Below are 15508 nucleotides of genomic sequence, written 5' to 3'. Positions count from 1 at the left end.
CTTCTCATCCGTTAAAAATAAATAATAAGCACATGCAGCCTGTCATATTGTAACAGGCTTTGTTCAGAATTCCTTAAGATTGGCTAGTGGTTCCATCCTGGCCATCCAAGGTGGAGGACACTCTTGTGTTGCAACTACATCAAGAAAACGACTTATTTGTTCCCGGAAATACACACGGGCTGGTCTTCTATCGGGATCGCAATAGAAGCCTGCCATGCGGGAGCGCCATATACAGTAGAGGCCGGTCAGCATAATCTGATCAAAAGGTGTTCCGTCATCGTCATCTATCGGCAAAAATCTGATGCCATGTGGGTCAAGAGGAAATTCTTTCTTTATTGTGCGCTGTAAAACATCCCAGAAGTATACTCCTTCCCAGCAGTGTAAGAAAACATGGTCTATGGTTTCAGGTTGTTTGCAAATTATACATTGTCAGCCCCATGGCATGTAAAAGCCTCTTTCTTCTAGGAACGTTGCAACTGAAAGTGTACCTGTGTGTAGTTTGAAAAAGAAACTTTTCATACCTGGCGGTACCTGCATTCGTTTGACGCGTTTAAAAACATTCTGGCCTGGGCCTCGACTGTATATGGCTCTGTACAGAGGCGGGGGAAAAAGGCTGTCCATTATATCGTTGCGCAGCTTTTTCCTTGAGACCTTAAACAAATATTCTTTCGAATACCTTACAGCAAGGAAACGAACACCTGAATACAATTTCCCTGTAGAAACCAAACACTGCCGCTGGCACACCTTGGGAGCATACAATCAACTCTGGCAACAAGTGCGCGAGTCTAACTCTACAGACTGCTTGCAAAAAAGGATCATCGTTGTTCCGAAAGAAAATAAAACGTCCTACTAGTTGCCTCACAAACAGGTGGGCCAGCCCTAATCCTCCATCTTTCACCCGTCTGAACAAATTGTTGCCAGAACAGCTCTCTCATCCGGAACCCCACACAAACACTGCAAAGACTCTGTGGAATTTTTGCACATTGGCCCTGTTACAGAAAATGAATTGCATGACATACCATAGCTTAGCGACGAAAAACAAGTTGCATACAGTAGCCCTGGCAAATACTGAAAGGTATTTGGCTTTCCACGCCTCAGCCTTCTCTTTAGCACTTTTAAGGTGGCACTGCCAGTATTGGTCACTCTGTAAGCTTCGAGTGGTGCGCCTAAGTACCTTACTGGTGTTGTTGACCACTTGACATTCGCAAATATAGCAGGAGCCTCAGGCCATTCTCCATGCCAAATACCGAGGCACTTGCTCCAGTTTACTCTACTACCAGTGATTTCACCGAAGTTTTTCACAACATTTATCGCCTGTAAAATGCTCTCCTTGTCTTTGCAACACACGGCTACGTCTTCAGCATAGGCCAGGAGTTTGACTTCTGACGCTTGCATCGTAAACCCATGGATACATTTGTTCTCAATGACTGCCAAACACAAACTCTCTAAATAAATACAGAATAAAAGTGGGCTGGCTGGGCAGCCTTGGCGCACAGAACGTTGAATGCTGATGGGGGCCCCCAAAGTCTTGTTAATTATAAGCTTAGTAGTGCCGTCCCGGTACGCCATGGCTACCCCGTCAGTAATTATGGACCCGACATTTATATGCTTAAGAATGGCAAATAAAATACTGTGAGCAACACAGTCAAAAGCTTTCTCGAAATTAAGTTGAAGAATCGCAACTCGCGCCCTTAAGGCATCACAACATTCCAAAATCGATCTCATTATGTGTACGTTCGTGTTAATGCTTCGTCCTTTGATTCCGCATGTTTGGTGCCGACCTACTATGGTTTCCATTACTGTTTGTAACCTGTCTGCGATTATCTTCATGAATATTTTGTAATCACTGTTGGTAAGTGATATTGGTCTGTACGACGTTACAAATTTCAGTTTCGCAGGCTGGTCAGTCTTAGGGATAAGTACAGTGTGCGCTTGACCGAATGTGGCAATGCGTTTACTTCATGCGCTTTGTTAAACACGTCAGCGAGTAGAGGCGATAGTTCTGATTTAAACTGTTTATAAAAAGCGGCACAAAGGCCATCCGGACCAGGTGATTTTCCGGCTTTTAAATCTTCAATTGCTTTTTCAACTTCATGAGTTGATATCGGTGCCTCGAGCCTGTTCTTCGTCTCGTCGCTGAGTTACGGCATACGCCCCAAAAACGCAGCTCTAAATGCGTCTACGTCAACTGTTCTCGATGCAAAAAGTTCTTCGAAGTGCTCGAAAAACGCTTGTGCTATATCCTCACCGTCGGTTATTTCGTTACTATCTACTTCAATAGTATCTATGTGATTGCGCCGCTTATGCGTTTTCTCCATACCGAGCGCGCGTTTAGTTGGCGTCTCATCTGCTGTCAGTGCCTCTGCCCTTGCGCGTATAATCACTCCTCGATATCGCTCTTCATCCCTTAGCTCCAATTTCGCTTTGATGCTGCGTAAATCGTCTTTGTATGCGCCTGGCTGGCTGCACTCTAAGGCAGTTAATTTTTCCAACACTGCCCTTAGTTCTTTCTTCATACTTTATTTTACAGGAACGGTCGATGGCGGTTAACTTGATTCGTTGTTTAAAAATTTCCCATTTTTCACTGATTTGCGCCGCTTTGTTGTTTTCTACATCCTTCAAATGTTCCTGTACATTGCTTAGAAAAGACTCGTCCTTTAACCATTTGGAATTCATTTTCCACATTTCCCACGTGAAAGTGTTGCGTTTTCCTTTGCGTCCAACGCATGTCTTGACCAAACAGTGGTCGGTGAATGAAACAGGTATGACATCATAGCTTCGACATATGGGTATAACGTCTAGTGTCACGTATATCCTGTCAAGACGAGCGTGACTATTGCCTTGGAAGTGCGTGTATTGAAGCTGGCGTGTTCCTACTAGGCAATCAGCCACGTCGTCCAAGTCACACTCGGCTAATAGTTCAGTGAGGACATGACAGCTTTAATCATTTGTTCTCTTGCCTGTTCCATCTCGATCGCTGAGTACACAATTAAAATCTCCCATAATAATTACCTTTCTATGCGCGCCTTTAACGCTGAAAAAAACTTCTTGCGTTCATCGCATATATTGGGTGCATATATACATATCACCCGCCAAGAATCATCACCAACAGCAAAGTCGCAATACACTAGTCTGCCAGAAGGGCACGAAAAATAATTTTCGATGAATAGCCCGGGCAGCTTCTTAATAAATAAAATAACACCTGCCGACGCTCCTTTGGCATGGCTCACTACCGCGTAATACGAAGGCGTAAATCTTAACACCATGCCCCGGGTCTCCTCCTCCCCTTCGACTTTTGTCTCCTGCACGGCTAGAACATCGAGGTCTTGGTCCACCATCATCCGGTACACTTGGCTTTGTTTACGCTTGGCGGCCAGACCTCTCACATTTAGCGTGCCCAAGCTAAGCGTCGGGTTGGTTGCCATTGCTACTACGGGAAAGAGAGAAAGGCGCGGAGCACCGTGCTCACCGCAACTTCTAGCCAGCGGCTAGACGCCCCCGGGACCGTCCGGTGGTCTGGCATGGTCCGTAGTCGGTGGTGGCTTGTCGCCCTCCTTCCTGTGCCGAGAGATGTTTGGACAGGGCTTGAAGCTGCTCCTTCTTATCATAGTTGACTTTGCAGGCGGCCCGTCGGCGTGATTCTTAGGAATTGCTTTGCCGTCGGTGGCGTCTGGCGGCCTGTTGAAGGGAGTGTTGCCGCTCACATCCATAGCGTCGCTGTCTGGGGCCGGGTCACCACCTTCTGCCACGTACGCGGTATCATTGGATACAAGGCAGTTTTCACTGCCTTTCTCCAGTTCTTCACGAGGACCTGATGGCTCGTCTTTCTTTTGGGCAGTAGCAAGTACTCCTTCCGTACCTCCCTCTGTTTTTGTTGTCGCCTCCACATTGTTGGCGCTCTCCTGGTCGCCCGCCCCTTTGGCGGCGTCACGGCTTCAGCAGCATCCATCCTCATCTCTGCGGTGTCTTCGCTTGCAGGTGGCTCCACGGCTGTAGCGTACGTGCGTGCACACTGATCTTCAGTGTGGCCAAAATTACGGCATCGCGAGCATCGCGGCACCTTGCACTCGCGACGGACATGCCCGACACCCTTGCATCGTAGGCACTGCATCGGCCGTCCAGGCACCACGACAAGGGGCAGTTCACCTGCAACTCGGATTTGGTGCGGAAGGTCGTCTACTTTCACTCCGCTCTTCAGTTTCAGAAGAACAGTTCGAGACGTTGAATCCTTATCTCCGACGCCTTTGACGCGCCATCGTTCTCGCGTCACTTCAACGACCTTGCCAAAGGCTGCCAGCGCTGTCTTTACATCTTCGTCTTCCACCCAGTACAGCAACCAATGAAGGCGAAAGCGTACCTGTTGGTCTTGAGGGTCGACGACTACGCAGCGACGCCCTTTCACGTTGAGTTGCCACCAGTTTCTTCGCCGCCTCGTCGTTGGAGAAGGTGACCGCCCAAACATGATTGATCTGGTAGGCGCCAAGGGCCACGACTTCCGGTAGCAATCCAGTCGGGACGAGCGCGTCTCGGAAATCTTCGACCCTGTAGGGCCTTGCTCGCACGTCGCCATGTAAAAACACGGTGTTCTTTACAACACGTCCCTTGGGCAGAGGTGGCAAAATAAACTGATAGCTCGCTTCCTCGTTATCGTTAAGCCTGTTACCGCGGCTGGTCGTCGCAAAAGCTGCTCCTTCGGAGCCCATGATTCACACGTCCGTACAGCTCGGCTGCCGGAAGCAGAATGACGGCACACCGATGGACGGGAGGCGGAAGAAATACCACATCTTGTTCTCACTGCGAAACCGTTGCGTTACTACTGCAAGCTGCATGACGAGTGCCGAGAGGCGCTTTCGTTTACCTGGATATAAATAAAAGAAAAAAAATACTGCCGTGAACAGGATTCGAACCTGGGTTATTGCGGCCACAACGCAAGGTACTAACCACTATACGATCACGGCACACAGAAGGTTTTTTTTTTATTTATGAACCTTGTTTTATTCACACACACAGATACACATACACATGTAAAAGTACGCTGGCCTACTTGGGCCACCGTAGCAAGCTAAAATTCTTTGAACTTCACCAATTCATCAAGGACATCCAACCAATCAGGCGGTTCCGTCTGTACACGAAATATTTCACGTATGAAAACAATACTTTCAATAAAATTTTCTCGGGTTGACCGCAGGTTTACATCAGCGTGCGTTACCGCCATCCGTGTTTTCCAAAGACTATGGAGGCCTAAGAGCATAATCATATCATATGGGAACTCTTGATCACTGTCTACCGGCAGGAAGCGTATACCCTGCGGTGTTATCGGCAGTTCCTTTTTAAGCGTTCTTTGCAAGATGTCCCAGTAAAATATGGCATCCCAGCACTCAATAAATGCGTGCTCAATGGTCTCGGGTTTCTTACAGATTACACAGTTCGTCGTCCAGGGCACGAATATTCCTTTCTCGGCCAATCATGTTTTCACAGGAAGGGTAGATGTATGCAACTTGAAGAAAAAAGATTTTGCATTTGCTCTCACTGGCATCCTTTTAACTCTTTTTAACACATCTTGCCCAGGACTTCCATAGTATTTCATTCTGTACATAGGCACTGGCAGCATAACTTCAACTAAATCTTTGTAAAGTTTCTTGTCACTGTGCTCAGATATTGCATTGAAAATCGAGCTTTTAGTATTCGGAAGGAAGTTGCTACCTCCCGCACGTAGCCTTTAACCCCACAGTTTACAGGCGTTGCACTAGACACAATAATTTCAGGAAGAACATCCTTCAAGCGAACCTGAAGCATCGTACGCAAAAATAAATCACTTTGGTCACGCAAGAAGACAAAACGAGAAACAATCTGTCGTAAGAACAAATGCGACAATCCAAGTCCCCCATCTCGAACAGGACGAAACAAGTGTGTTCGACTGACCCTCTCCCAAGTGGAACCCCAAATAAAAACAGCAAAAACTCTGTGAATTTTCTGTACGTTCACACGTGTCATGGACAAAAATTGGAGAACATACCACACTTTGGCAATTAAAAAAATGTGGTTGATCCCTCTTATATAGGAATCGGTATAGAACACGAAAGTGAAACGTGTCTTCACAGAAGTAGTGTAATGTTTATTGCACATTGATATATAATGTCTATTGGTGTTTTGTGGCTAAAGCGCCCTTAGGCGTTGATGCACCCACGCTGACGCCTGGTGGCACGTCTCCTCCATCACGACTACCAACGTCGATGACCATGAGCAACCGTCGTGCATATGGAAGCTGCACTACGCTGCACACGCTAGCACAACGCGAAAGACGAAGCACGTAACTGACACACTAATACAACGCGCAAGACAAAGCACGTAACTGAATCGTCACCGAGTCAAATCAGCGCGTACAGCGCGTCGTAATTGCAGCCTCCGCGATCAACTTCAGAAACATTTTCAGAGCTAATTGCGGAGGCCACGCTCCGCTGTGCTGAGTACGGTGAACGCCACCTAGGTGGCGTTGGTAGTGCTTCTTGATGCCAGCGTCCCTTCGAATGCTGGCATCGAGGCGTTGTAGTGCTGAGACCACCAAAGCGTTCACTGTCGGTGCGCGTTAGTGTCATAATGCAGTACTTCTCTTTTCTGCTCGTAGGCGGCGGCACCGCCCCGAGCAAGAGCGCGTGTACACGGAGGAGTGTTAGATATATCAAAGGTGCGTCTGTGTAGCTCTCTGCAAATGCGTTTGTGGCGCAATGGGTTAAACGCTCGGCGGTCTATCGTCACGGACCGAGAGGTCGTGGGTTCGATTTACAAATTTTGCATGTTTGTGGAACTTTTTCTTCTGGTTTCTTTCTTTGTATTATGTTCTATGACGTATTTCCGTGACGGAAATACGTCAGTGAAGTCTTGGTGGACCCCGGCATAAAACACTTTCGTGTTAAAATAAATTACAAACAGTTGCTCTTGCAAACATCGATAAATCGCGACCTTGCCATCCTCCGGTTTTCTCTTTTAGACGCGACGTCTCTTCTTCGCAGTATTGTGTAGTGCTATTGTAGTGCTCAAGAGGCACACCCAGATATTTCGAAGGAGACACAGTCCACTGTAAATTTGCGAAGACAGCCGGCGTGACATCCCAGCTTCCATGCCAAAAGCCGATACTCTTGTCCCAATTGATCTCGCAGCCGGTTTGTCTGCAAAATCTATGAGTCTCGCTTATTGCCTCCTGCACACTTTCCCTATCCGTACAAAATATTGCCACATCGTCAGCATATGCAAGTACTTTAACATGTGACGATTCAAGCTTATAGCCATTAATCCTTTTATTGCTTATTAGAGATAAACAGAATGGCTCTAAGTAAATTGCAAAGAGCAAAGGGGACAATGGACAACCTTGCCTTACTGATGATCTGATCTTAATACTATCAGTTAGTTTCTTGTTCACCACAATGTTTATATTACAGTCACTGTACACCATTTTTAAACCATCGAGTATCACAGTGCCTATGTTTGCATGTTCAAGAATGCTGAAAAGAACTTCATGCGACACACGGTCAAATGCTTTTGCTAAGTCGAGCTGCAACATAGCTACTCGATCGCCAAAAATATCACAACACTCGAGAATACTGCGGGCTACATGCACATTTGTACAGATAGAGCGTCCTTTTATGCCACATGTCTGGTGTGGTCCAACAAGAAGTTTGATGACACTCTGCAGTCGCTTTGCCAACACTTTTGTGTAAACTTTGTAGTCCGTGTTTGTGAGCGTTATCGGACGATACGCCCCCACAGATAGCAGCTTAGTACGGTCGTCAGATTTCGGAATCAGTACTACGTGAGCGGCGCGGAAAGAAAGCGGCATTTCTTTCGTTTCGAACGCCTCTGTGATTACTGCATGCAAAATGGGTGCCAAATCATCGGCGTAAGCTTTGTAGAACGCGGCACCAAGGCCGTCTGGCCCAGGTGTTTTCCCCAACGTTAGTTCGGTGATCGCATGTTTGATTTCATCTACGCTAATGGGTTGCTCCAAAAGCGCTCGAGTATCTTCATCTAACCTTGGCATAAATCAAGAATCTCCGGCTCTAGCGGAGAGCTCCCGCTTCTTTTTTCACCTATTAGGTTCTGATAGTGCTCAACAAATGCTCGTTCAATTTCGTTAATGTCACTGGTAATATTGTTTTGATACCTTATCTCTCGGATTTCATTTTGTGTTGCATATCTCCTTTCGTCGCACAATGCGCGCTTATTGGGAGTTTCCCCCATCCAGAGCTTTTCAACTCGCGCCCTTACTACTGCTGATCGATACTTTTCAACGTCGAGAGCCTCGAGCTGACCCTTAACTTCACGGATTTCTTTACAGAATTTCCCGGGATTTGCTGTTCCCATGCTGATCATAAAATCAAGCTGGCATTGCAATTCTTTTGTTTTTTTCTTTTTCTTTATGGCTGAGCAATGTTCCCCTCTCGATCGCTATCAGCTTGACTTCGTTCTTGAAATGGTCCCATTCAGCCGCACGTGACTTTGCTGCTGTGCGGGTCATGCTTTCAATTTTTCCTTTTACTTTTCCATTAAACAATTCGTCATCGAGTAGTCTTACATTGAACTTCCATAACTCCCAGCTGAATTGCGTTTTCCTTTTCTTGCCACCGAGTGTGACCATAACAAGGCTGTGATCACTAAAAGAGACATGTTTTACTTCATAATTAGTGCACATGTTCACAAAGTCAACCGAGGCATACACTCTGTCGAGCCGCGCGCTACTTCCGCGCTGGAAGTCCGTGAACACGGGCCGATTTCCATTCGAAAGAAGCCATCCCATGTCGTCCAAATCATTTTCGTGCATTAACGCCTGCAGTACATTTGCACTTTTATCGCGGCCAGACACATTCTTAGCTCTGTCTTCAGCCATCAAAACACAATTGAAATCGCCAAGCATAACAATACGCTTCAAACACTTCAAGTAACGCTGGATTTTTCCGAAAAAGGCTACGCGATCGTTCTCGTTATTAGGTGCATAAACACATATCACTCTCCAAGGCTGGCCGGAAAAATAAAAGTCAACAATTAGCAATCGCCCTGCTTCAGAAACAACAATGCTCACATCCGAAATGCCAAGGTTATTGCGGATGAAGATCGCGCATCCACCGGATGTTCCCACAGCATGACAAATACAAACATTGTAGCGCGTTCGAAAGGTTTCCACCATGCAGTCCGTATGCTCCTCACTTTCGATTTTGGTTTCTTGCACTGCGACAAGATCCAACTCATTTTCTAAAAATAGTCGGCTCACTTGATACTGCCTTCTCCGGGCTGCTAAACCCCTTACATTCAGTGTAGCTACTCGTAGCGGCTGCCCAGTTTTATCGTGCATATTTTGTGAGGAGCGAACGGGTCGCACGACGCTCACCTCTGTGCGCGACCGCATGGCAGACAGTTCACCGGGTTGCGCCAGTCCTTCCAGAATTCTTTCTGACACGCTTGCACCTTCTGCAACACAAGCTTGATGTCTCCGCTCCCCGAAGCCGTCCATGCGCGTGAAAGTCTTTCGCACCTTGATGTGCTGGCACCCAAAAAGCGCAGACCCCGGCGCCTACTTCAGCGTCGTGTCTGCAACATGTTTGTCTGGGGGAATGTTCGGCTTCGGCCTGAATGACGGCCGTCGGCCCAGTGCCGCTTTAGCAGGCGGCTCCTCGGCATTCAGGCCACCATTCGGGTCGTCAAGTTTCACTGTCTCGATGTGCGCCCGCTTACTCGACGACGTAGTCGCATCTGTCTCCATTGCGCTCAGCGCGTTGGAGTCAGTCGCTGCAGCTGAGTCTTCCTTGGCTTCTTTTGACAGGTGCAGCCTGTCCTTTTCCGGGTCAGACTGCTTTTCTTGCGGTGCCGGCTGCTCGAATGGTACGGACATCACGGCCAGCTGCAAGGGGGCGGGTGCTGTGGGCATTACTTGCGGTTTAACCTTCTCACTTTCAGCGGCTGCCGCTTCCTCAGCCTCCGCCTCGTCCATGACAAGCTCCGAGGAATCTGGATTCTTCAACGGCCCTGTGACGTTTGCGTATGTAGGCGTGCACTGGCTTTCATCATGGCCAAAACGCCTGCAACGCGAGCATCGGGGCACCCGGCACTCCCGGCGAACGTGGCCTTTTCCTTGGCAGCGCAAGCAAAGTGGTGGCCTTCCAGGCACCACTAATAAAGCTGGCTCTCCCGCGACTCGAAGCTGATGCGGGATATCATCACTTGTAACGCCCGGCTTCAACTTGAGGTTAAGCAGACGTGTTGTGGAGCCCTTGTCTGTGACGCCCTGTGCACGCCAGCGCTCTCGGGAAACTTCCGTAACTTCACCGTACGGCGCTAGAGCCTCACGTATGTCTTCTTCGTTGACATTATAGAGCACCCAGTGCATTTTAAGGCGTAGGTCCTGGTTGTTCGGGTCAACGACTAGACAGCGCCTGCTCTTGACCGTAATTGTTGCAGATCTTAACAACTTCTTGACGGCTTCGGAGCTCTTCAGTGTTACGGCCCACACATGATTCATCTGGAAAGCTCCCAAGGCCACAACCTCGGGGAGCATTTCCAGGCTGGCCAGGGCGTCCCGGAAGTCTTCGACTCTGTACGGCCGAGCACGGATATCACCATGCAAAAAACCTGTATTAAGAACAATCCGACCTTTTGGCAGATGGGGCAGCATCACTTGATAATCCTGGTTGTCTTCATGAATGTTCCTGTTTCCGCGGCCAAGATGGGCCGCTGAGACCGCTCCTTCGGAGCACATGATGGCACGTCCGTTCGCCTCGACGTCCGGAAGTGGCACGGCACACAGAAGGACGGGAGGCGGAAGAAATAGCACATCTTGTTCTCACTGCGAAACCGTTGCGTTACTACTGCAAGCTGCATGACGAGTGCCGAGAGGCGCTTTCGTTTACCTGGATATAAATAAAAGAAAAAAAATACTGCCGTGACCAGGATTCGAACCTGGGTTATTGCGGCCACAACGCAAGGTACTAACCACTATACGATCACGGCACACAGAAGGACGGGAGGCGGAAGAAATAGCACATCTTGTTCTCACTGCGAAACCGTTGCGTTACTACTGCAAGCTGCATGACGAGTGCCGAGAGGCGCTTTCGTTTACCTGGATATAAATAAAAGAAAAAAAAATTCTGCCGTGACCAGGATTCGAACCTGGGTTATTGCGGCCACAACGCAAGGTACTAACCACTATACGATCACGGCACACCGAAGGACGGGAGGCGGAAGAAATAGCACATCTTGTTCTCACTGCGAAACCGGTTGTGTTACTACTGCAAGCTGCGTGACGAGTGCCGAGAGGCGCTTTCGTTTACCTGGATATAAATAAAAGAAAAAAAATACTGCCGTGACCAGGATTCGAACCTGGGTTATTGCGGCCACAACGCAAGGTACTAACCACTATACGATCACGGCACACCGAAGGACGGGAGGCGGAAGAAATAGCACATCTTGTTCTCACTGCGAAACCAGTTGTGTTACTACTGCAAGCTGCGTGACGAGTGCCGAGAGGCGCTTTCGTTTACCTGGATATAAATAAAAGAAAAAAAAATACTGCCGTGACCAGGATTCGAACCTGGGTTATTGCGGCCACAACGCAAGGTACTAACCACTATACGATCACGGCACACCGAAGGTTTTTTTTTTCTTTATTGCCGTCGTCGACGTACAAAATCAAATGTTACAAATGATAAAACGTGCCAGCCACACTTTGGCCAACACAGCACTAAAATCTTTTCAGTGACACCAGTTCATCCAATACAGACATTCATTGTGGTGGATCAGGCACACTCTAAGAAAAAAAAGGGTCAAAAGTGAGTCACAGCAACGTGACTCTCTTTTTCTGGGCTAAGACCCCCTTTTGCGTGTGTAGAGTCACAAAATAAGAGTCAACCTTTCTGCATGAGTCAATTGACTCCCAATGGTTTGCGAAGAGTCGTCGGGAAAGATCGCGACTTCTTTGTGTGCAGCCATTGACAGAAGATTTTAATGCAGGAAAGAAATACCAGATAATTTCTTCTGGCTTTATGCTTGGCTCTGGTTTAGGCAGACCCTTAGGGTTTAAGTCCTGGTTGTAATGCAATGTCTCACTTTTTCGTCCCATGAAGAAGTGTAAAAAAAGGACACCGACCACTGAAAGAACGGAAGAAAAGACGTTTCGGCTCCCCTGACAGGAGCCTTGTTCACAATCTGTTGTTCAGATTGTAAACAAGGCTACAGATTGTGAACAAGGCTCCCGTCACGGGAGCCGCAACGTCTTTTCTTGCATTCTTTCAGTGGTCGGTGTCCTTTTTTACCCTTCTTCATGATGCCTCCTGACCCGACGGGCTTCCGTCAAAACCTCGACTTTTTTTCGTCCCATGTTCTACAATGTGTATTTTCCTTGACCATGTCTGTTGACAGCTCGCATGTTTAAGCGATAGCTGGTTTTCTTTGTTAAGAAATACCAGGATTTGTCACACTGGAATATGACCAATAATAAATCTCAAAAAAAAAAAAAAGATTGGCTACTAAACAGAGCACATCAACGAGTTAAAAGTTCAGTGGATGCACTCAACAGTGCCGATTGTAAATGTAGTTCTGTGACGCAAAATTTTATTTTGAGAGTTTATGTGCCAAAACCGAGATAATATTATGAGATACACGATAATGGGAAACTGTAGTTTAATTTTCAGCAGCTCGGGTTGTTTAACGTGCCCCGAATTCACGGTGCACGAGCGGTTTTGGATTCTGCCCCCATTGGAATGCGGCCGCCGCTGTTGTAATTGTACCCGTGACCTCGAGTTCAGCAGAACAGTGCCACAGCCACTGGGCTACCACGGTTCGTTACGTTCCGCGACCAGAAAGAAACATCAGCATACACTACACTGCTTTTCAGCCCCCTTAGAAATATTATAACAAAACGTCGTAGTTTCGCCTGAAAGACGAAGCTTTGATAGTTACAGCAATGCATTAAGACAACTGCACGAAGCAATTTTCGTAGTTTCATCGGCTGTATAAATTGCAGTAAACATTTGTTTACTAATTACGTTTGCAAGCCTGAGGTCACACGCGCACGTGCTAACATAAACAGATCTCACTCAATTGATCGCGAACGCTTGCTGTCACAGCGATGGCGTGATGAGCGCAAAGAGAGGGGACCGAACGCTTCTGCTGCCTCTTTCCTTCAACGCGTCTCCAAAACTTTAAATTACGCTACCTCGGCTCACCCCGCTTTTGGACCCATCGGAGATTACCTCTAACAGGGCGAGTGTGGCGCAATACCGGTTTCAGAGCAACGGCAAGAGGAGACGCGCGCTAAACCAACGCCTCCCTTCCCCCGGCTTTCGCGCGTGCTATCACGTTTCATTGCGCGCCCATCAAGCCACTATCCATCGCGGCTCACCCTCGAACACTTGCTCTCACGCGCGCAGTCAACGGCGCGGCTCACCCTCACTTGCTCGCACGCGCGCAGTCAACGGCGCGGGATAGCATCATATCGCACTTGGACTTCATACGTAAGCTCACGGCAACGCCAAGAGATAAATTTCACCGGTTGTGTCCATATAATCACTATCACAAATAAACGGGAATAGTTCAACCTTGTTTAAATTCATGGCTCTTTCATTCGTGAACATTATTTACGTGAAGCAAATTATCAGTGAGCAAAACATTTTTTTTTTCAGCGCGAGGGAAGAAAACCGAAAGTAGTTTATGATTTGTGCGGCCGCAAAGTGATCCAAAGTGATCCAAAGTCAAATACATCAAAAGACCGGTGCCATTTTGTAGTTGTGTTGCAACATGCATGCGCGTGCTCGCTGTCGTTGTTGAAATGCCCTGAAAGCGCTGGGTTAGGGGCGAGTGCAACCGAACATTACGGCAAGTTACGATGGGAACTTCTTTCCGTGCTACGTGATTGCGACGACAAGAACGGCCAGCAGTAGCGTGTCGCCGATTTCGTCTTTGCCGACATGGAACAAGTACAGCTCGCCGGACCGTGGCAAGCACCCGAAGTGTTGCGGTCTGCACTGCGTCGTCTTTCATTGTGATGTGAGAGATCGTAACGCACAGAGACTGCCGGATGCATACGAAAGCCTACCAGCAGGGAGTGACTGTGCCATTTTTCTCTTAATGTCTCAGGTGAGTGTATCAGCTTTTGTTCGAGTTTTCAAACGGCGCGTACTCAGCCCTTCCGGTTTGGCTACATTTTGCGCAACGTTTCTCTTGGCACGACGTTTCTCTCGGCAGTTACAGACGTTTCCTAGGAATGCGCGCGGAGACTATTATTACTCGATTTTCTATTTTGTGTCTTGTGTTTTATGAAAGAAATGGTTCTTTCATTTGTATTTTTATGTGAGTACATTGGTATTTGTATATTTGGCAAGCAGAAATGAGTTCATTGCAAAGTTGTACCTCCCAGTGTGCTGCGTATGAACCCAAACAAGTTAATCCTGTCTTGGCTATTGTACGTATAACAATTTTAAGTACATACAGCTGTAGTTGGCTTAATCACTGTAGAATATTTGGTTGTAAATGTATAATTCTGTGTACTATTTTACTGCTGCCATGCAGAAATACTTTTTTTCCTGTACCAAGGAACACTGACAGCGTTGAATGAAATATGAGGTGTGGTGTATTCTACTAATTTAATTTTAAAAATTTCGTCTGTCATGTATCAGAGATTAGTTTACCTTGTAGAAACAATGTTGTGTTATCTCCTACGCTACTGCTGTTGTCCTGTATATTTTGTAATTTTGAAATGTATTTTATTTTAGGTATTGAAGCGGCAACAGCCACAGGAAGTAGCCACCTTATCCAGCACGTTATGGGTGAGAAATCGTAGCAGGCACTTTGGCATATCTCCTTATCAGTATGATGCGATTTGTTGTAATTTTTTTGTCCTCGTTCCTGCCTTACTCATTTTAGTATTGTGCAAATGGTAATACGTTAACATAGAGTAATCACTCAAGGGCGAGACATTGCTGCAGGAGACAAGACACATAAGCTTCCTTTGTCCGTGTATCAATGTTGCGCAGTTACTCTGTCCTCATCTACCAACAAGCCAAAATTTCTCGTCAGGTACGATTACTAATTCTCTGTTATTACAATTTCATCAACGCAACAATGAAAGGACATATGTACACACACAGGAACATAAGAGACTTCAAATGATGAAGAGTCATAGAACAAAGAGCATTGCTGGAGCCAATGTTTTGACAAGGAGAATAAGACAAGTCCTCTTGTCAGCGTGTTGGCTCCAGTAACATTCCTTGTTCTATCACAATTTACCGTTAAAAGGAACCCTTATTGCTCTTGCTGAAGTATTATGCATTATGTAATAAAAATTAGCAGGGTGAAATGTCAAGAATGTGAAAGTTTTTCTGTATTCTAATGCTAGAGCCAAGACAAGCAGAGAAACAAGAATAAGATTTAGAGAAGCACTTTGTTGGCACTACCCAGTTGGCCAGCTTCATTCGCAGCTTGCACTTTATTGCAATAAAGTCCATAGAAATTAGTAAATAAATTAGCT

At 46.9% G+C, this 15508-nt stretch overlaps 1 protein-coding gene and 4 non-coding genes across 5 annotated transcripts in view; 1 reads left to right on the top strand and 4 right to left on the bottom strand.

The window, feature by feature from the left end:
• LOC119440572 (collagen alpha-1(VII) chain) overlaps positions 1-8058 on the top strand; it is a 267441-nt gene extending 259383 nt beyond the window's left edge. The window contains exon 5 of the mRNA XM_049662970.1: positions 8044-8058. Coding sequence (XP_049518927.1) covers positions 8044-8058 — 15 coding nt within the window. The remainder of the gene's footprint in view (positions 1-8043) is intronic.
• A 2865-nt stretch (positions 8059-10923) lies between these two features.
• Positions 10924-10995, bottom strand: Trnah-gug (transfer RNA histidin (anticodon GUG)). The gene has a single exon. It is a non-coding gene; the product is annotated as a tRNA-His (tRNA).
• A 138-nt stretch (positions 10996-11133) lies between these two features.
• On the bottom strand, positions 11134-11205 carry Trnah-gug (transfer RNA histidin (anticodon GUG)). Its single transcript has one exon. It is a non-coding gene; the product is annotated as a tRNA-His (tRNA).
• Positions 11206-11343: 138 nt separating this feature from the next.
• On the bottom strand, positions 11344-11415 carry Trnah-gug (transfer RNA histidin (anticodon GUG)). The gene has a single exon. It is a non-coding gene; the product is annotated as a tRNA-His (tRNA).
• A 139-nt stretch (positions 11416-11554) lies between these two features.
• Positions 11555-11626, bottom strand: Trnah-gug (transfer RNA histidin (anticodon GUG)). Its single transcript has one exon. It is a non-coding gene; the product is annotated as a tRNA-His (tRNA).
• Positions 11627-15508: the final 3882 nt, after the last annotated feature.

The sequence above is a fragment of the Dermacentor silvarum genome, chromosome 2, assembly GCF_013339745.2.
Source record: "Dermacentor silvarum isolate Dsil-2018 chromosome 2, BIME_Dsil_1.4, whole genome shotgun sequence".
Taxonomy (NCBI): Eukaryota; Metazoa; Arthropoda; class Arachnida; order Ixodida; family Ixodidae; genus Dermacentor; species Dermacentor silvarum.
The sequence above is the reverse complement of the archived record's forward strand: the minus strand, read 5'-3'. Positions and strand labels throughout refer to the sequence as shown.